This window comes from Callorhinus ursinus, unplaced genomic scaffold (genome assembly GCF_003265705.2).
Source record: "Callorhinus ursinus isolate GAN/ISIS: 27379988/994484 unplaced genomic scaffold, GSC_fseal_2.0 scaffold12, whole genome shotgun sequence".
NCBI lineage: Eukaryota > Metazoa > Chordata > Mammalia > Carnivora > Otariidae > Callorhinus > Callorhinus ursinus.
The window spans coordinates 47,566,462-47,586,898 of NW_027397074.1; the positions used below are offsets into that span (position 1 = coordinate 47,566,462).

At 42.7% G+C, this 20,437-nt stretch overlaps 2 protein-coding genes across 2 annotated transcripts in view; both read right to left on the minus strand.

The window, feature by feature from the left end:
- The window catches only part of KBTBD2 (kelch repeat and BTB domain containing 2), a 49,518-nt gene extending 47,935 nt beyond the window's left edge, over nucleotides 1-1,583 (minus strand). The window contains exons 1-2 of the mRNA XM_073899043.1: nucleotides 1,530-1,583; nucleotides 249-333 (exon numbers count right to left, since the gene is read on the minus strand). The gene's annotated coding sequence lies outside the window, so the exon portion shown is untranslated. The remainder of the gene's footprint in view (nucleotides 1-248; nucleotides 334-1,529) is intronic.
- A 361-nt stretch (nucleotides 1,584-1,944) lies between these two features.
- Nucleotides 1,945-19,645, minus strand: LOC112825049 (retinitis pigmentosa 9 protein-like). The gene is made up of 6 exons (XM_025873121.2): nucleotides 19,277-19,645; nucleotides 15,059-15,089; nucleotides 13,775-13,904; nucleotides 8,717-8,808; nucleotides 5,562-5,623; nucleotides 1,945-4,848 (listed from the first exon to the last, which is right to left on the minus strand). The coding sequence occupies exons 1-6, from the start codon at nucleotides 19,426-19,428 to the stop codon at nucleotides 4,656-4,658; spliced, it is 660 nt and encodes a 219-aa protein (XP_025728906.1). The 5' UTR covers nucleotides 19,429-19,645; the 3' UTR covers nucleotides 1,945-4,655.
- Between the last annotated feature and the right edge of the window lie 792 nt (nucleotides 19,646-20,437).

A 20,437-nucleotide genomic window follows, 5' to 3' on the forward strand; every position in this document is an offset into this window, starting at 1 on the left:
TGTCAGTGGGAGGACTGGAGTAGCAGGTCATGCACACCTGGTTGAAGCTTGAGTTTGGACCACCCTATGTTTAGGGAGGGGGCTCAAATGAGTGGGATGGGCCCAAAGTACAGCCTGGGGGAAGATTAGACTTGGGGTGCAAAAATGAAATGAAGTGGGTAAGTGATGAATGGGATGCATAATGGCCCCCGGGGAAATTTAATTAAGTTCCAGTCTTAGTTTCTAAACCAAAACACTGTCCATCTTACCTTTGGTCTTCTCAAAGTCTCATCTGCCTCTGCTGTCATTTCCCATCAGTGTGTAGGAATCAGTTTTTTCCACCCTATCACAGCCCTGTGAAGAAGATAACTTTAATTTACTCTTGGTTACACAGTTAAGATGATAATTTTCAGGCCGAATTGTCTCACTGTGTGTATTAGTTTGATTTTTTTTTTTCTGCCACGGACTGTAGAATGATACAGAATAGTATCTTGAAAAAGAGATTTTTTTCATGAAGGGTGTGTTCTTGCTTTGTTTTTCCCTTTGGTTTTTAAGTAACTTGGGTTATTTAATGTATGAATCACTTCTTCCATCAGGTAACTGTAAGAGTTGGAAAACCAAGGTACCTTACAAAGTTTCAAACAGATTCAGGGCAAATGCTGTAAAGTTTAGGAAATACACAGCAGGTACAGAGGTTGGTATCTATCCTGTGTCCAATTTGGGTGTCTCATGATGGCTTTTAGGGCTTTGTTTGGGGTTTCCTACTCAGTGCGTGTTCTGCCCTCCAGAACTAACACTGCTTGTGGGCAGTGGAAAATGGCAGCATTCTGACTGCGTTTTAGACCTGTAGATCTATAGATCCTCACTTACAAGTAGATTGGAGCCAAAGCCTTTCAGTCCTGTGGAATGTCATTTTTATGCTGATTTTCCACGTTTAATTCCCAGGGCTGTTAATGGTAGTCTGTTGTGGGTTATATGGGATTTTGTGACTTATCCTGGTGGCTTATCAAAGTGTCCCAGGTTAGAGCTGGGAGAGCTGGGTACTTGAAGTTCAGGGTCTCCCTTAAGGGGCTTAGTAGCATGACAGGCTTCTCTTCACACTGAGTCTTGGGGTTGAGTATCCCTACCACACCTACAACCCCCTAGGCCTGGAGTGTCAGGGAGCAATGGGTTTTGGCCCTTTCAAGGCCATTCCTGCCTTACAGTGGTCATAAGAAAAGACAGATAATCATGCTCAGGCAAAATGTTAAGACCTTTAACTTTATCCTAAAGATGAAAGCTAAAGATATTAGTCATGATTCTCTGTATATCTTCAGTTTGTTATACAGCTAATTTAAGGAACTCTTTTATTCTGTTGTTATTTCACAGGAAACAAATTGCTGTGTTCCAGCTACATAGAAGAGCTAAATAGTACATCGTCATGATGGCTTAGAACACAGGATCGTCCCTTGATTTGAACTAAGAAAGCAATTATACCAACAAAAAGAAAATGGCATTGTAAAGCCTTTGGAATTAAAAGACCCAAACAGCAAATAAATTGAATTGCATACGTGTGTGATTCTCAAGCATTTTCTTCCCCTCTCAAAATGGCCACATCACTGGTAACACCACCAATAGAGTTGGGTCATTCATGAATACTTCTGCCAGGTGTATTACTGTCTTTTAATCTCCAGGGACCTTTAAATATGGGGAAAAGGATGGTGAGTTGAGGATGGAATAAAGAGATGAAGGATTCTCCATAAACAGGAACTACCCTGATGATAGAGACAGTACCTTATTTACTTTTTTATAAATGGAAATGAGGCTTATAGTAGCTCCACTGATCAGTATGTCCCTTGATGGGGTGTAGCATATGTTACTTACTTCCGGTGTACACTCATAGAAACAAGGGAGACAAAAGCTCCTTATACTCAGAACCTACAACCTATATGGTCAATTTGTGGAACCAGTGTTTTCCCAATAAATGGTACAGGTTAAATCTGTGACTAGGTGCCAAAATGTTTATATGTGGAAGAAGGCTCTTTAAGGGTATTTGTAAGAACAGGGCAGATGTGGAAAGGCTAGGGTTGCTTCCTATGAACAATATTTTGATACCTATGGATGGGTTCACTCAGTGTTGCTTCTGAGTTGCCCAGTGATGAGTTAACTATATTTGTTTATTTTTATATTTTTTAACTGTATTTTTAACTTCCTGTGGTAACAAAGTTAACTCTCCAGATGGGTTAAGGAGATGGTACAAAGTGATAGCACTGTATGTTTTCGGATGAGATGCAAAAAATTAAGCAAAAGGTAATAGGGTTTCTAAAGCTGGTCTTATTATAAGGTTTGTGACTTATCTCCCTCCTAACCCCTACCTAAAAGATGGGGTAGATACTCCAGGAAAATATCTGTGATGCCTATCCCCATCCATGGCTGGAGTATGGGACTCTCCTGTGTGTTTTAGTAACACCTGCATTTTCACTTTCGTAGCCCATGACATGACAGGAGAGTTATAACGTTTTCACCCTTGAGACCATGTATTCCTTAGGGCTATAGTAGCTCCATGGAATAGTTAGTATAGAGCCTAGCACATCATATGCCCTCAAAGATTTGTGAATGAATGGCATAGTGTCAATTTAGATGAACAGTTTTGGCCTTGTCACTGTTCCCACCATCATTCCAAGCCCAGAACATAACTGAAGTGGGAAGGCTGAGGTAGGAATGCATTAGCTGGAGTAACTGAACAATAAGGAAGACTTGAGTCCATATAATCCAACTTCCTTGCTTATCTGGGAACCAGGAAGCCATTCCACTACTCTTAACTCCCCACTAACAAGTCTGATTTATTCAAATTCCAACAATCTGATTCATTTACCTATAAATCCCCATGAGAAGATTAAAGAGTGTGGCTTTTCATTAATGTGTTGGTATGAGTTGAATCTGATCACTTTTTTTACACCTGTGAAATGAGTTTCAAGTGTTGTGGGTAGACTAACTCAAGGCACTTAAATGGACCACAACTGGGGCTTTCTGGCTACCGGGAAGATGTTGGACCCTAAAAGGTGGGGAAGATGGTAATGCCAGTATATAGAAGAGTAAGCACAAAAAGAGGACTGGTCTAATGAACACTGTGCCTGCTTTGTAATCCTTCCCAAAGTCTTACCTCTATTCTAGAGGCTAGATAAGAAGTCAAGCATAAGTTTGGAAATAAGTCCAAGATGAAAGGTACATCCCAACAACACCTTCCCTTTCATTTTCCCAAGCAGTTATTGTACCCCCTGGCACACTGAGTTCCTCAGGGTCAGACTCTGACATGAAGATTTCTGTGCAGGAAATTTAGTGGGGTGTGCTACAGGGAATAAAATCTCTCAAGGGGCAAAGAAAGCATGATTAAGCATAGGGCAGAAGTATGGATGTGATACAGTAACAACAAAGACCTTAGCCAAAATCCCACCAGGAGCTCCTGAGCTGCAATGATCCTGAAGAGTTGTCTCAACTGGGGTAAGAGGCCACGCCTTACACCCCTGCACCCTTTGAAAAGGTCAACTGTGTATTATAATCTAATCATGGGAGTAAAATCCATTACAGTAACAGTTCTACAGATTTGGGCAAAAGACTCAGAGGCTATTTTATAACTCTGCCTACCACAACCACAGTGACAGGTTGATAGATACCTTGGTAGGAGGAGGTCTGGTGACTTCTCTTCCTTTCCTAAATAGGACTGGAGAGTACTGAGTCTGAAAGGAGAGATTTTAGGATAAAGAACTTTGATCAGCTTTATAGGCTCAGTGGTCTGGGAGTTGGAGTAGAGGAGGAAGAGGTTAGTTTGAGGTTATTCTGGGTAAACTGGGCAAAAGGACTACAGGTCAAGTGATATGACAGACTGAAATAAAGGACCACGGAACCTAGGCTAGAAACAGTAGACAGAGAAACCTGGAGTGAGAGAGAAGAGACAAGAACTTGCAAGGGTTGCAGTGGATGGCAGGATTTTTCTTTCTTTTTTTTAAAGATTTTATTTATTTGAGAGAGAGCGAGCGAGTGAGAGAGCATGAGCAGGGGAGAGGGAGAGGGAGAAGCAGGCTTCCCACTAAGCAGGGAGCCTGATGAGGGACTTGATCCCAGAACCCTGAGATCATGAACTGAGCCAAAGGCAGACACTTAACCAACTGAGCCACCTAGGTGCCCCACAAGATTTCAATTAAAGCAGGAAGTGGAGGAAGGCTTCAGGAAGAGGTTTAACATTTGGAGAAGTGGTTCTCCAAGTCTGGCCCCCAGACCAACAGTGTCAGCATCATTTGGACAGTTGTCACAACTGCAAATACTCCAGTCCACTCCAGACCTAGTAAATCGAATTCTAAAATTCTAGGAGTTAAGACACAGGAATGTGTTTTAACAACCACCTCAGGTGATTTTCTTGCTCCCTAAGTTTGAGAATCATCTGTATTATTCTTGCATATTGTCATTGAACAAAGCTTTCCTGCCTGAAATCAGCCGCTGTCCAGAGCTAGTGCCTGGGAAAGTACAACTCACCCTCCTGGGTCACATCTTTGCTGGAAGGCAGGTGAGAATTCACACACGTGACACCAAATACCCTGCTCTCTAGGCGGCTCTCTCCTAGTCCTCCCCGATTCCACATCCTCTGGTCTTTGGCCACAGTGTCTGATTAGGGAGAAGAGAATGTTGAACAAGTCAAGTTGTCAGTCCGAGTCTGAACTCTCATTCGACTTGGAAGATGTATACTTTCGTTTCTTCTTCTTTTCTTTCTTCCTCTTCTTATGCTTTTCTTTCTTCTTCTTTTTCTTGTGTTTCTCTTTACATTCCGAGGAACTGGAGCTGCTCCCATTCTCATCGGATGTAGAATCCTCCAGTAACTGTTTCAACTGCTGTATCCTAAACATAGAAGATTAACCAAAGAACCATATTTAACTCGAAAAAAAGGTAGATAAAAATGATATAAAAGCAGCAGTGAGGGTAAAAAACATCATAACCACCTTACTGCAGACAGTACTTATTTTTATTTCTGCATGTTTTCCCCATTCTTGTCCACATCCATGCCTCTTTGACAGGACTGTACCCAGTGTACAAGCCATTCTGTATTCTTTTCACTGTCCTAAGTATTTCTGCACGTTTCTCCAGTCCTTACTACATAACTTCGAATAGATGCCGCCTCTCCTTCATCACCTCCCCAACGACCCACAACCACTCAAGTTCATACTAGGTAATCTACCTCCTTAACAATTAGAACTCCATGGAACCAGTTTGAGAAAAACAAACCCTCCTCTTTCTTCATCCTATCTTTATTCATGTCTAAGGATAATTTTTAAGAATAGCTCAGATCCATAAAAACACTGAAACTAAGTTACACTTGCCAACATCAACTATCAGTGGTGTGAGCAGGCAGGACCAAGTCCACTGCTAACTCAAGTGGAATGAGGCTGGCCTGCCACCCACTGGCCTTTCCTGTGATGAGTCCTGCCTTCCAAACAGTTCACAATTGAAGCACCATAGTTACCAAACCACTCATCTAATACTGGAACAGGTGTTTCCAACTTTATATAATTTCAGACTTTAAAAGGGTATTGTTATCACCAGGACCATCTCACCTTACATCCTTTTCATGTCTTTTATTCTCTCGTATGATGTCATACATGGGATCTTCATGTGCCTTGAGAATGAGAAAAGGTTAAGATTGTGTTAGGCTCCATGGACTATCAGTTAAATAAAAATTAAATCCATATTTCACTGAAACCAGTTTTTTTTCCTATTTGGTATAATTTCATATTTAACATGTTCTAATCCTTCCTAAGGGTTACCATCACTGCAAACCCACTGAGACTGTAACAAAGGATTTTCTAATTAGAAAAATATAGATTATAATTTAAATATCCTTTGTAAGAACATAAACCATGGCAGAATCATGAAATACTATTCAAGGTAGAAATATTGAGGTAATTTTCTTTGTTCTATTTGGAAGGATGATCAAGAGACAGTATTAAGAAAAACAAGTGGGGGGGCACCTGGGTGGCTCAGTGGTTAAGCGTCTGCCTTTGGCTCAGGTCATGATCCCAGGGTCCTGGGATAGAGCCCCACATAGGGCTCCCTGCTCAGCAGGAAACCTGCTTCTCCCTCTCCCACTCCCCCTGCTTGTGTTCCCTCTCTCACTGCGTCTCTCTCTGTCAAATAAATGAATTAAAAAAATCTTTAAAAAAAAGAAAGAAAAAAAGAACAACAACTGGGGTACTTGGGGGGGCTCAGCTGGTTAAGTGTCCAACTCGAGATCTCAGCTCAGATCTTGATCTCAAGGTTGTGAGTTCAAACCCCGCAAAACAAAAAAAAAACCTACTGGGGCACTTGGGTGGCTCAGTCAGTTGGGTGTCCAACTCTTGGTTTCCACTCAGGTCATGACCTCATGGGTTATGAGACTGAGCCCCAAAATGGGCTCCGCACTCAGCAGGGAGTCTGCTTGAAGATTCTCTCCCTGTCCCTCCCCCAACTTGTGTGCACACGCACACACACTCTCTTTCTCTCTCTCTCTTGAAAATATATAAATCTTTAAAAAAGCCCTATTGGGCGCCTGGGTGGCTCAGTTGTTAAGCGTCTGCCTTCGGCTCAGGTCATGATCCCAGGGTCCGGGTCCTGGGATCGAGCCCCACATCTGGCTCCCTGCTCCGTGGGAAGCCTGCTTCTCCCTCTCCCACTCCCCCTGCTTGTGTTCTCTCTCTCGCTGTCTCTCCCTCTGTCAAATAAATAAATAAAATCTTTAAAAAATTAAAAAAATTAAAAAGCCCTATTACCTCCCTACCTGGGGATAATTACTATTAACATTTGATCTCTTTCTTTCAATCATTATTAGTAATTAATGAAAAACTATAATCCTCCTATATATACAACTCTATTGTTTTTCACTTATGTCTTCATGAACATTTTCCCATGACATTAGGTCTTTTTTTTTAAGATTTTATTTATTTATTTGAGAGGGAGCGAGAGAGAGCATGAGTGGGGTGAAGGGCGGAGAGAGTAGCAGACTCCCCACTGAGCAGGGAGCCCGATGTACGACTTGATACCAGGACTCCAGGATCATGACCTGAGCCCAAGGCAGACGCTTAACCAACTGAGCCAACCAGGCACCTGACATAATGTCTTCTAAAACATAATTCCTGGGGTACCTGGCTGGCTCAGTCAGTACAGCATGAGACTCTTGATCTCAGGGTTGTGAGTTTAAGCCCCTGGTTGGGTGTAGAGATTACTTAAACATAAAATCTCAAAAAATATAAATAATATCTAATGACTAAATAATTTGCATGCTACAGAAATTGATGTTCATATGTTGGACTATTGTTTCCCATTTTTCTTTAGTTTCCATTGTTTCTGGATATAAGAGTTATCCTTATATATAGATATCCTTATTCATAAATACTTGTGTATATATTGATGTTCTCTTATATCCTTAAATTCCTTAAATGGGATTTCTGAGCCAAAAAAAAAAAATGAATATCTTCAAAGTTTTTGAGATTTATCACCAAACTATATTTTATATAATATCTGTAAAAACTGACATTCCACCTAGAAGTGGAATGAGTGATCAAAAATATTAATTCAGATTATTAAAATAAAGCCACAATGGGGCACCTGCATGGCTCAGTCGTTAAGCATCTGCCTTCGGCTCAGGTCATGATCCCAGAGTCCTGGGATTGAGCCCTGCATCGGGCTCCCTGCTCTGCAGGGAGCCTGCTTCTCCCTCTCCCACTCCCCCTGCTTGTGTTCCCTCTCTCACTGTGTCTCTCTCTGTCAAAAAATAAATTAAAAATTTTTAAAAAATAAAAAATAAAATAAAGCCACAGTGGTTTAAATGTCTTTTTTAAAAAAGATTTTATTTATTTATTTGAGAGACAGGGAGCATGAGCAGGGAGAAGGAGAGGGAGAAGCAGACTCCCCACTGAGCAGGGAGCTGGATGTGGGGCTCAATGCCAGGACCCTGGGATCACGACCTGAGTCAAAGGCATATGCTTAATGGATTGAAACACCCAGGCACCCCACAATGTTTTAAATGTCTTAAAAATTTTAGTGAATGTTGGCCCCAGTTTGATATATGCTGATGATCTCAGTACATCTAGACAGTGGCATATATCACTTGGCAGAAGTTACTGAGTGGTAAATTAACACCTTTAGGAGAAGACTCTATTAAAATAAAGTGAGGGAATGATATATTTATTTTACTGTCAACTGAAGACCATATATAATTTATATACACACCTCTAGCTTATAATTTAAGACTGTCTTTAAAGACTGGGAAACTGCGGTGCCTAGGTGGTGCTCCACGGGAAGACTGCTTCTCCCTCCCCCACTCCCCACTGCTTGTGTTCCCTCTCTTGCTGTCTCTGTCAAACAAATAAATAAAATCTTTAAAAAATAAATAAATAAATAAAAATAAAGACTGGGAAACTAAACCCTAATTTTAGTAATGAACCATGATTTTTTATATAAGTTAAAACAAGTGATTGAATAAATAAAGTCTGCTTTAGAAAAAGAATCATTATTCTCAAGGTATAAACAAAAAACACTTTAATAAAAAGTTAGTTTTTTGTTAACTGTCACACAAATGTAATTTAAGAAGAGATGTAGTCAACACCAGATACTCTGGCCAAAAAGCTTCTGGGAATGTATTTTATGTGAACTTCCAGTTCACGGATTACTGCCTGTTTCATTAATATTCATTATTTCTGAAAAATGTAAATTGGCAAGGTGGGGTTCTACTTACTACTCTGAACTGTTCTAACTTTTGGTTGCCTTTGATAAAAAAAGGGCATTCTTTGTCGCCTGTTCGGTGACCATACCGTTTACAACGCCAACCTAAAAACAAAGAAAAAAGGAAATATCTCTGTAAGATAACAATTTCATTTAATGAAGATGAAGAATCAGTATATCATACTAAAGTTTTTCTTCATTAAACTCCAATTCTAAAAGCAAATGCAATGAGTGGATAAACCATGTAAGATCCTAGAAAATAAAGGGAAACTAACTGCTTCCCCAAGCAATAGGTATTAAGCAATCCAATGTAAAAGTACTATAAAGAGTGAAATTGTTTTTAGGCTGTAGCTTATTGTTATTTTTCAGAGGAGGACTCTTCTATTCATCAAGGGACTGTGATTCTCATTTACAATTTTAGACACGAGCAAATAGCTTCTTTCTCTGATTGAGGCAACTACTGCAAAAAATCCCTCACCTTTAATTAAAACAAATCACAAATTATCTTAAAATGTTAATTCCATTAGCACTCTAATATAGCCTCACCTGCTCAATAGGGAACTGTCCTTTGTAAAAAGGTTTATTATTAGAAGCAGACGGCCCTGATGAGGAACTGGAAGGAGACATAACAGGAAAATGCATACACACATTCCAGGGCAAAAGAGGGAAACATGCACCTTCATGGAATTTCAGTGAGTACAGACTTGGCATTAGATGCTGACATGGGAAAAATGAAGTGGTGAACAAAGCAGGAATGGGTGAGACCCTCATTACTTCTCTCACCTGCTTTCGTCCTCTCAGAACCATTTGGATTTGAGGCAAATCAGGAAGTCAAATGAGTGGTGAGCTAAGTGAGACCCTGTGTTTGAACATTAAGGAACTCCAACCAAGAAAGTCAGGAAGCAGGAAGAGTGGGTAAGATCAGCCAGGGTTGCCCCATGCTGGCAGCTACTCAAAGTATGAAGTGAAAGAGAAGGGATGCTTTCCTTTTTAATTTTGAGGGTTGGATGCAGGAAACCACTGAAAAAGAATGAAGTTTGGAGATACTTTATTGACTGCCTCTGAGCTGTCCTTGTCTTGAACTCCCCAAACATTTTAAAGTTCAGGAAAGAAGGATTATACTCCTTCAAACCAAAGTTCTTTGTGTTCAAAATTCTGTTACCGTTAAAGGAAAGGTGATTCTTGCTATTCAAAATGTGGTCATGGGCAAGCAAAATCAGCAACACATGGGAGATTGTTAGAAATGCATAGTGTTAGACCCATTGCAGAAATACTGAAACATACCAAAATTTTAAAAGATTAATTGGTGATTTATAAACATATTAAAGTTTGGAACCACTGTTCTAGATAACACTATAATCAATAAAATCAATGAAAGGATGTATATGTGTCTTTTATCCCATTTGGGATAAGTCAAAATTTTGTGGGGCCTGAGTTTAAATTATGGAGGTGGGGGGCTCTTTAGGAAAAAAAATATCTTGCCTTGGCAAATTTCACAAAATCATACGACCATTATCAACACATCATTGTTTCCCCTGCAGGCCCTTGAAAATCACAAGTAAAACTGGCTCTGGTCCCAACCCAGACACTTATTTTCTAAATCAATGCAAATAACTATAAAACGGTAATCGAAATGGGGGCACGTGGGTGGCACAGTCTGTTAAGCATCCAAACCCTGGTTTTGGCTCAGGTCATGAACTCATCGGTCATGAGATCAATCCCCAGGTAGGGCTCCAGGCTCAGCACATAGTCTGCTTCAAGAGTGTCTCCCTCTGCCTCTTCCCCAACTCAAGCATGCTCACTCCCTCTCTCTAAAACAAATAAATGAATATTTTTTAAAAAATGGTAATTGAAATATAAGTAACCACCTCATAAAACAGAGCAGTGGTCTTCAAACTTAAAAAAAAAAAAGAAAAGCTGTAGACTTCTGAGTAAGATGACAGACTACTAAACACATTTGCTTGCTTTCATTCCCTTCCGGACATCCCATAAAAATGACAGTGAAGAGGATTCTTTTCAAAAGGAATAAGCCAGAAAGCTCCTCAAGAATGGCCAAGTGACAACCTTCATAAAAGCACTGAAAATAGTCATAAACTTGCCCAAATCAACTTATTTGAAACTCTTGAAATTAACCAAAGGTTTGCCACAATCTGAGAAGCATTAATTCAAGAAAAGCTAGTGACGCTTGATAAGAACAGCAGGATTCCTGGCATTTTAACCAGACCTACTCCCAGCCCTCTCTCCTGATTTCCATTATAATCTTAAAAACCAACAGCCTTGCAACCATGACAGCTATGAAAAGCAACAGTCCTGCGACCTCAATAGGGTAAGACCAGGTTTTGAGCCCCCCAAAAAACCCTAATTTCAGAGGATAGAGCCACACTGACAGGGTGTTGTTTCTGTGTAACCAGTCATAGTTTACTTTACAGGAAAAGCCCAATCCCTCAGGATATTTGTTGAAAACAATCACCTGCAACTGTTTTAACATCACAGTTGCCAATGACTGTGATATCATTGGATAAACAGGAGCCCAACTAAAAATGTAAAAGATCCAGGAAATGAGATGTCCATAGAGGGCTTTCAAAAATGCTGACACAATCCTGGGAACCTAGAAGGCTGTGCACATGTGCCAACATTTGTTACATTCTGTTTTTTTGATAGTAGCCATCTTAATGGGTCTGAGGTGGTATTTCACTGTAGATTTGATTTGTATTTCCCTAATGATTACTGACACTGAGAATCATTTCATGGGCTTACTGGATATCTATATAACTTCTTTAGAGAAATGTCTATTCAATAAGTCCTTTACCAAATTTTAATCAGGTTGTTTGTTTCTTCATTGTTTTTAGGAGTTCTCTATATATTCTAGATAGAATCCCTTATCAGATATGATTTACAAATATTTTCTCCCATTCTGAAAGCTGCCTTTTTACTCATGTTTCTTATTCAAAAAATTTTGAAATTTTCATGAAGTCAAATTTGTCAATTTTTTTGTTGCCTGTACCGTTGGTGTTTGATCCAAGAAATCACTGCCAAATCCAATTCTGTACAGCTTTGCCATATATTTTCTTCTAAGAGATTTCATAGTTTTAGGTCTTAACATTTAACATTTGATCCACTTAGAGTTAAATTTTGTATATGGTATTAGATAAAGGTCCAACTTCATTCTTTTGCATGGGGATATCTGTTTTTTTTTTTTTAAAGACTGTCCTTTCCCCATTTAATGGTCTTGGCTCCACCATAACAAGATATTATAACAACAAAGAAGATGACTCAACATACAGGAAACAGGAGATTCAACACAGGACAGAAACTAAGGGAAACTGCAGAATGGTTGTGTCTCAGTTCAGGGCCCCCCTAACAAAATATAGACTGGGTCACTTACACAACAGGAATTTATTTTCTCACAGTGCTGGACACTGGAAATCTACAATCTGGGTGCCAACAGTGTTGTTTTCTGATGATTACTCTCCTGGCTGACAGACAGCTGTGTCCTCTCACATTGTGTCCTCACACAGTGGAGAGAGAGCAAGCTCTCTGGTCTCTTCTTAAAAGGAACTAATCACATCATCAGAGCCACCCTCATTACTTCATCTAATCCTAATCACAACCCAAAGACCCCATCTCCAAATATCATCCCATTAGATATTAGGGCTTCAATATATGAATTTGTTGAGGGACACAAACATTCAATTCAAAACACAAAGTGAAGGGAGATCCCTGGATGATAAGCATGGGATCAACCATTTTTAGAGGATGAAATTAATAGAATGCCTCAAGCATTTGAAGGTCTTGGGGCACGTGGGTGGCTCAGTCGGTTAAGCATCTGCCTGCGGCTCGGGTCGTGATCCCGGGGTCCTGGGATCCAGCCCCACATCTGGCTCCTGGCTCAGCGGGGAGACTGCTTCTCCCTCTCCCTCTGCAACTCCCCCTGCTTGTACTCTCTCTCTTTCTCTTTCTCTCTCTCTGTTAAATAAATAAAATATTTAATTTAAAAAAATGCATTTGAAGGTCTTAAGAGTCAATCTTTGAACAATTTGAGGTTGAGTAAGAAAGCAGTACATGGAAACCAAAAACAATAACAACAGAACAAAACACACACACACACACAAATACCAAAAACAAAACAACCATTAATCAGGGGAAAGGAGGGAACTCTTCAGGATGCATGAAAGGAAAAGTAATCAGTTTACTATATGACTCAGCTCTGGATATAATCATAATAAAATAAACATTAAAGACTTATCTAACCAAAATTATGAAAAAAACATTTTGGGGAAGATGTGATATAATAAAGGTACATGTGTGTGGTAGGATCAGGAGAGAGCTAAATTCTCCTCTTCCATTGTACAGTGTCAACAAATAACACCTAAACCTGAAAAATCAATACAATATATGATCTTAGACATATGAATATAAATATCAAAATAACCAAGTAAAAGAGCTGTAAGTGGAAATGGAGAAAAAATGACTGGAACTATTTTAATTATGTGTATGAAGAATCTCTGTACAAACAGAAGCAGTATTTGAAGCAGTACCCTTTCTTCAAATACTATCTTATGCTAGATGGAAAGTGTTGCGGCCGGGGTGGGGTGGGGGTGTGCATGCACAGCACACCTGTTCTGGACCCACCCTCTGGGCTCACAGCTCCTCCCAAGTTACATGGATGAAACCTTAACACCACTGATGGGGGGCAAATGATGCAAGACCCAAAGGGACCTGCCCTCCAACACATTCCTTGTCCCTCATGGCATTTCTACAACAGAATATCCTTTTTGTTACTGGAATATTACTGAAGAGTGAACTCCAAAGGTAGCTATGGTCCCTGTGGATGACCCCAGCCTTTGGAGTCAGAAGCCCTGGAGTCAATGCTCCTCTCTACCTCTTACCTCGGACCACTCACTAACATATGCAGGTCAGCTTCCTTAACTATGAAAGAGAGATTGTGCCTTGACTTAACAGGGCTGCGGTGAGAACAAATTAAAAAAAAAGGAAGTAAACGCGCTTTGTAAATCGTGGTATATAACTTGCGTGTATGGAGGAGTGTTACTTGCAACTCTCCCGTGCTCACACTGCATAACTTTGACTTCTTTCCCCAGTGGCATCCAGAGTCCTTTCGTTGGTGCGTGAGCCAGAAATTCCCTGGCATGTTCGTTGCCTGGTACATCTGGTATACAGTCTTCTGGCTTAGTCTCATCTTCCTAAAAAAGGAAACAACGTGTCCACAACATGGCAAAAAAGCACCGGCATTCTCTCCCACCTGCTTCAGGACACAGCCCTGCCTGCCTTTCTCACGGGCTGGACACGCCATGTCCTCCTAAGTTACCCTCTCAAGTACTAGAAAGAAAGACAAATTATACCTGACAGAAAAACCAGAAATAAATGTACCAGAAGAACCATATCATGAAAATGACATAGCTACTCTTAGAGAAATATTACTAGTATTGTTCACTTAGGAATGATTTGTGAGCTCCAAATCCTGATTCTAGATCACAAAAATTAGATTCAGATCACAAACTTTTCTGCTACCTTAAAAGCCTTGTGGAATGAAGCAAAGTATAGAATTAAACAAGATTTCCTGAAATAAAAATAACATGTTAAATTAAAAAAGATTATTATCCCTCGGAGGCCACTGTCATGTTTTACAATCTCGCACCTGCTGTATTTTTGAAGTGTGCTTTCACCACCAAATAACTTCATTACACAATTAAGGTATTGTTGTTATTATTTTTTTTACCTTCTGATTGTTTTCAGCTCCCATGAATATTACATTTATAATGAAAGAAGGTTTTGTAATCTTTTCTTTTCATTGAATGTGAGCAAGCAGAAAGCTGTCCTGACCTCCACTGAGCCCTCTAAGTCTCCCTCCCACAGATACTGGACTCTAGGGCCAGGTGCTGTCGCGGAGCAGGGGTGGGGGGTTGGGGGGCGGGGGTGGTTAGGGGGGTGTCCTGCACCAGGGGCTGGACTAGAGGGCCTTCCAGTCTCCTCAGAGACTACTGTTCTCTGAGCTGATGATACTCAGGAAAGCAGCAGCAAGTCAGAGAAGGAGCACAGCTGTGAGAAGATGGCAGCCACAGCAAGAGAGAGAGAGGGCGGGAGAAGGGGACCGATGGCTGATGAACATGTGGGGCTGCCACCGTCTCTTAGGGAACAGACACACGGCTGATTACATTTCTACAAAGGCACAGGCTGGACACAGAAAGCCCAAAGTGTATGAACTGACTGGCATCTGCAGGGAGAAGCAGGGTTACCATAAAAGGGCGTCCAAAACCTTATGCAACAGGTTTTTATAACAAGTAACTGAGTCAAATATGTCTAAGAGAATGACCAAAGGCACAAATTTCACACTGACCTTGATAAGCCCAGGAGGAGGTTTTTCATAACTAGAAAGGAAAAGAAAAAACATCATCGATCATGTTAACAGGAACGTAACACATTTTAGTGAGCACTGCAGACCAAAATAAAAAGGATATTTTTAGTAAAACCTCAAAACTGCATTATGTCTAAAGCAGTTAATAAAATATGCCCAGCAGTCAGAGGTCCCATATAAATAAACTGATGCTACTCCACATCCTGTGGAGATCTAGAACTGAAATTCACTGAGGTAATTACTAGGTGTCTGAGCAAAGTGATTTTATTGTTGAAGAAGAGAAAGCAAGAGATTGCAGGGGAAATGTGAAGGAAGAAGACCTTTGAGCTAATCATGATTCCCAAAGTGTCACAGTTGTCAGGTTATTTACCTAGCATAACTTCCACTTACTCAACACTGAAGAGGGACATGGTGGGGGAAAGTTGAGAAATCTTTTCTAACTTGGTTGGGGGCAGCACGGGGGGGGGGGCAGGAGCAAAGCTGGAGGGAAAGGCCTGTTGCAGGGGAAGGAAGTGGAGGTGATCTGTCCTAGAGGCTTCCTCTCCTGTTTCTCTGCAGCTCCTGGTTCAAATCCTGCCCACCCACCCTGCCTGCAGAGTGAGCCACCTGCTCCTCAGCTCTCTGACAGCCCTCTGTGCCTGTCTGACCTCACTGGACCTGGGGTCCGGGACCACTGCACAGTGCCCCGATGACAGGCAGCATTCAGTAAGAATGCTGCCTGAACAAGCAGAGGGATGATGTGTAGGAATGTACTTTCCCTTTGAGCTCTCAGACTCCCCCCAAGGGGACATATACATCATGCTTATGCTCCCAATTCATTTTCACTTCCCATTACTCTGCCGGAATTGCCCCAAAAGGCTTCTGGATTCCAAATCTGGATAATTAGTACCAAATGCTCATGTTCACTTTCCAGTACTGACCCACTTCTAGCTATAACATACACCACATGGGTGTTTATTTGGCTTTTAACTGTAAATGCCTATGGGACCATAAAGGAAAATAAGAATGTAAAAAAGAAACATGATAACCAGACATCCTGGGTCCATTCAACATCCCACAAAGAACATTTTACTGAGGACATCTGGGCATAGCAGTTGGCTTAAAATTGTGAAGACTCCAGAAACTTGGAAATGTGAGAGCTTCAACATTGCTGCACCCAGATGGTGAAGCAAGGGTGAGTAATTAGGTGTCCTACAATGAAAATGTATTACTTTTATCAACAGATAAACATTACTAAATCTTTAAAAAGTGAGTTATATATTGATATGGGACAATCTCCATAACAGTTTAGTCAAAAAAAGGGTGGGGTTAGGGAATAGGGAGCAAAACTGTATTTGGTAAGCTTCTATTTGTGTGTATGGGAAGGAGACTATATATGGCCACATACACACACACCTTTTAGGTACTTCTAAAGGACAGTAAAGAAACTACTCACATGCTTGCCTCTAGGGATAGGAACTAAGGATCATAAATGGGAGAGAGCTTTGTTTTTCATTCTATTCACATCTACATGCATTAGCTTGCAAAATGCTTTTTAATTGCAAAAGAAAAATGAAATCAATGGTAACTACATTACAGCTCTGTCAGTATAAACCCAGGTTAATACATCTCTGAAAGAAAAACCAAAGATAACTTGGGACCAAGAAAGAAAAATGGAGCCAAAAAGTACGCTATTAGGAGTTCATATCTGCTATAGAGTTATATATGCTGGATTTCTGTTTCAACAATCAATGCTATTTCTGTAATAGTTTCAGGAATATAACCTCCAATCTAGCCCTGATTAAGTTGATTATTTTCCTCCCAGAAAAAAGGAGCAGGTACAATAGGCAAAACTAAATTTGATATTCAGGTAATATTAAAGATTCCACATAAAAACTTATTCCTTGCAGAAGTAATCAATTATTGTGCCGGGCATGTTGCTAGGTACTAGAAGGGAGAACTAAGGGCATAAGGATATAACTAGTTAAATCCAAAAAACATATAAAATGAAAACTGCTCTTAGGACACCTGTGGCTCAGTCGGTTAAGCATCTGCTTTCAACCCTGGTCATGATCCCAGGGTCCTGGGATTGAGTCCCACATCGGGCTCCCTGCTCAGTGGGGAGTCTACTCTCCTTCTGCCTGCCGCTCCCCCGCTTGTGCTCGTTCTCTTTCTCTGTCTCTGACAAATAAATAAAATCTAAAAAAAAAAGAAAGAAAGAAAACTGTTCTCAGAAGTGACAAGTGACAATAAGTCTTTATAACTGTCCTGATAAAAGGAGATGTTCTATCTTCTTTCAGTAGATAGAATTCTAGCAGGAGTATTTTCAGTTCTAAATCAGGGTTAATGTGAATCCTGCAGAGGGGAAGCAAGGCAGAGTAGAAACCTCATGGGCTTTGGATGTAAAAACCTTTGGTTTGAATTATGATTCATTCTCACTGTGTACTTTGGGCAATTTACTTAACCCCCCCCCCAGTGCCTCAATTTCTCCATGGATGAATATGTCACACCACACACTTCACAATGCTGGCTTCTGTTCCTTGTTGAAGACAAATCCATGCTCTCAAGAACCTCATGAGGCACCTCAAGACTGGAGCACTAGCATCACAGAGGCCAAGATCTGGAGCAACAGAGGTGGAAGAAAACAACTTGGTGGTAGTAACTGACAAATGCCAGGAGTCTCTAATCTAGAGCTTTTCTGAGCAGACAGAAGAGGATCTGCCCCACGAAGATTGCATAGTAAACACCTAGGCATGAAGAGACGTAGCTTCTCAGGTGTGGTACAGCAATTTTTTTCAAAGCAAATGCTTAAAATATTTTCTAACACAAAGTGGTGGCGTAACCTAGAACAACGGAAATCTGCACAAACTGGGGAAATGATACAGTTCATCTGCAGCCATTCATTTAAAATACTGATGCTATGGCTTATGCACAGAGACCAAGAGGAGTTTGGTAGTAGTCTATGAATCCAATAATCCAGTAATACATCCTCTGAGCCACAGGAGTTGTACAAAAACAACATATGGCCAAATAGAAATCCAAATTCCTGAAAAATATGTAATTGTTATTGCCAAGATGAAAAGGAGTGTGATGGAACTACACATTGTGAAATCTATTATTAGCAATGGCATTCCCTAAAAAAGTCCATTTACAACTATTTTCAAAAGGAAGGTAGTTGATGGCTCAAGGGTCACACTGAAAGGAGCAGGCCAGCCTCCAACAGTGCAATGCATTTTGTGTCAAAGCTCCCAGGTTAATTATAAAGAATCTGAATCCTTTGAGGACGTTTCCTTACGTGATCATCTTAGCTTAGGTAATGCAAGTGCCTGAAATAGAAACGAAGTATGTATTGAAGAACTCCGTGAGCACCAAACTTACAAGTTTGCCTTCTAAAGCTAATTAGAGAAAGACAGAATCACAGAAAAGAACTGGAAGGTCCACCTCCCACCTGATGTTGCAATCTCCTTTACAACCCGCCCTCCTCCCGCGGGTTCTGGGCTCTCTCCCCGAACCCGCTGGAGCTGGGGGCGCACGGTGCCCCTTTAAGTCAGGCCATGCTGACCAGCATCCACAGGAGACTCTGGTCCTAAGTCTTTGTGTTGAGCCGGAACTGGCCTCTTTGTAGCCCCCACCCTTCATGCTGGTAAACCACCATCACCACCACCACCACCACCACCACCACCACCACCCCCAAGCCTAAAGAGAACAAGTCTCCACTCTCTTCCACCTTTGGGATCTTTAGGGACAAGTCCCTCACCCCATTCTCCAGCCCTCTCTCGCCACCGCACTAACGGTAGAGGACGGCGTGTTCTCTTCCCTTCCTAGCAGCGAATGAAGAGATCGGGGGTTTTATCCGGCTCCCGGGGGGCCCTGTCAACCGACAACCCTGAAAGGGCAGGACGGCGGCGCTCACTGCACCTGCCGCGTGTTCAGTCCCCAAGTCCCCACCGAGCGCCTACTAAGTGCCGCACGGTCCTCAGCGCTAAGCAGAGCCCCGGCCGCACGCCGACCTCGGGCGGGGAAATAAAGCCCGAGCTTCCCTGCCGGCCCAGGCCGCTCGGCGCGCCGGAGCAACGGCCCTTCCCTCCCCGCGGAGGCGCGACTGGAAGTCCGGGTGCCAGCGCCGCACGGGTCCCCGGGGACCCAGCCTCCCGCGCCCCCGCGGCGCCGGCCCACCCGAACCCCGCGCCTGGCGGAGGAGCGGGAGCGGCGCGGACTCACAAGGACTCCAGGTGCTTGAGCTGCTGCAGCTGCTGCGCGTCGTGCCGCCGCCGCTTCTGCTCCCGGCGCCGCTGCAGCTCCTGCTCGGCCGGCTCCCGCGGCCGCCGCACGCCCCCGGCCCCCGCGTCGTCGCGCCCGGGCCGGGAAGACATCGCGGCCCGCGCGGCTGAGGCGGCCCCCGCGGCGTGCCTGAGGCGGCTGAGGCGGCGGGAAGACGGCACTTCCTCCGCGCCGCGGCCGGTCGGCCCCGCAGCGCCCCCTCCCGCCGCCCGCCCGGGCCGGGCCCGGCCCGCTGTCCCCGCCGAGGCCTCCTGGTCCCCGCCTCCCGCCAGGCCTCCCCGCCGCCTCCCGCGTCGTGGCCCCAAGTCCGCGCTGGCAGCGCGGTGGCCCCGCCGCCAGGCCGGCCGGGATCGGAGCGCGCCCCCTGGCGGCGGCCGCAAGCGGGGCGGGGGCGGGGGTGGGGGTGGGGGAGGGGGAGGCCGGCGGGACAGCCGGGGAGCCCCCCACCCCCGCGTGCCCCTCCCCTGGGAGGCCCGGGGACCCGTGCGCGGCGGCCTCGTGGCCCCTGCTGCTACTTGGTGCTGGGATTCACCCAGCTTTGAAGAAAGCAAGACACCCCAGAGAAATTCTCTTGATTTTCCAGAGCGTCGTTAAAACGTAGTCAGCCTGCCGTGAATCTAGACAAGGTTTGGGCGCTAGACTGAAAGCTATAGACACTGAGCGCTTTTTATGTGCTCGTCATTGAGCTAAGCCCGTAAGAAAAGTTGATTTAATCTTTAAAAACTTACTAAGTGCTGTTATTACCCGTATGTATTACCCTTATTTTATACATAAGAAGGAGGCGGAGAGAGTCAAATAACATGCCCAAGGATGCAGAAGTAGAAGTCGTGGAGCCAGGCCGCGAATTGTTAAAGTGCTTAACTAGGTTGCATTTTGTAACTGTATCTGGTATGTGAAGTTATGATGACTGTTTTATCTTTAACATAATGGAAGAAACCACAAACGAAGTAAAAGTAACAGCACAGGGACTATTCCCCTCAAATGTGGCATTCAATATGGTTAATACTTAAAATAAATGAGGAGCTCCTTCATATTTATTAGGGAAAATCCAAATGAAGGAATGCACAAGGTCTGTGAACAGAAACACAGTATTACACTGAT

What these genes read in the sequence shown, in the direction of transcription:
- LOC112825049 (XM_025873121.2), bottom strand. Translation starts at nt 19,428, where the DNA reads ATGTCTTCCCGGCCCGGGCGCGACGACGCGGGGGCCGGGGGCGTGCGG. An exon ending in AGAAGTCAAAGTTATGCAGT is followed by an intron (nt 8,809 to 13,774) that starts GTGAGCACGGGA and finishes CTTTGTTTTTAG; the next exon opens with GTTGGCGTTGTAAACGGTAT. An exon ending in AGTTAGAACAGTTCAGAGTA is followed by an intron (nt 5,624 to 8,716) that starts GTAAGTAGAACC and finishes CTCATTCTCAAG; the next exon opens with GCACATGAAGATCCCATGTA.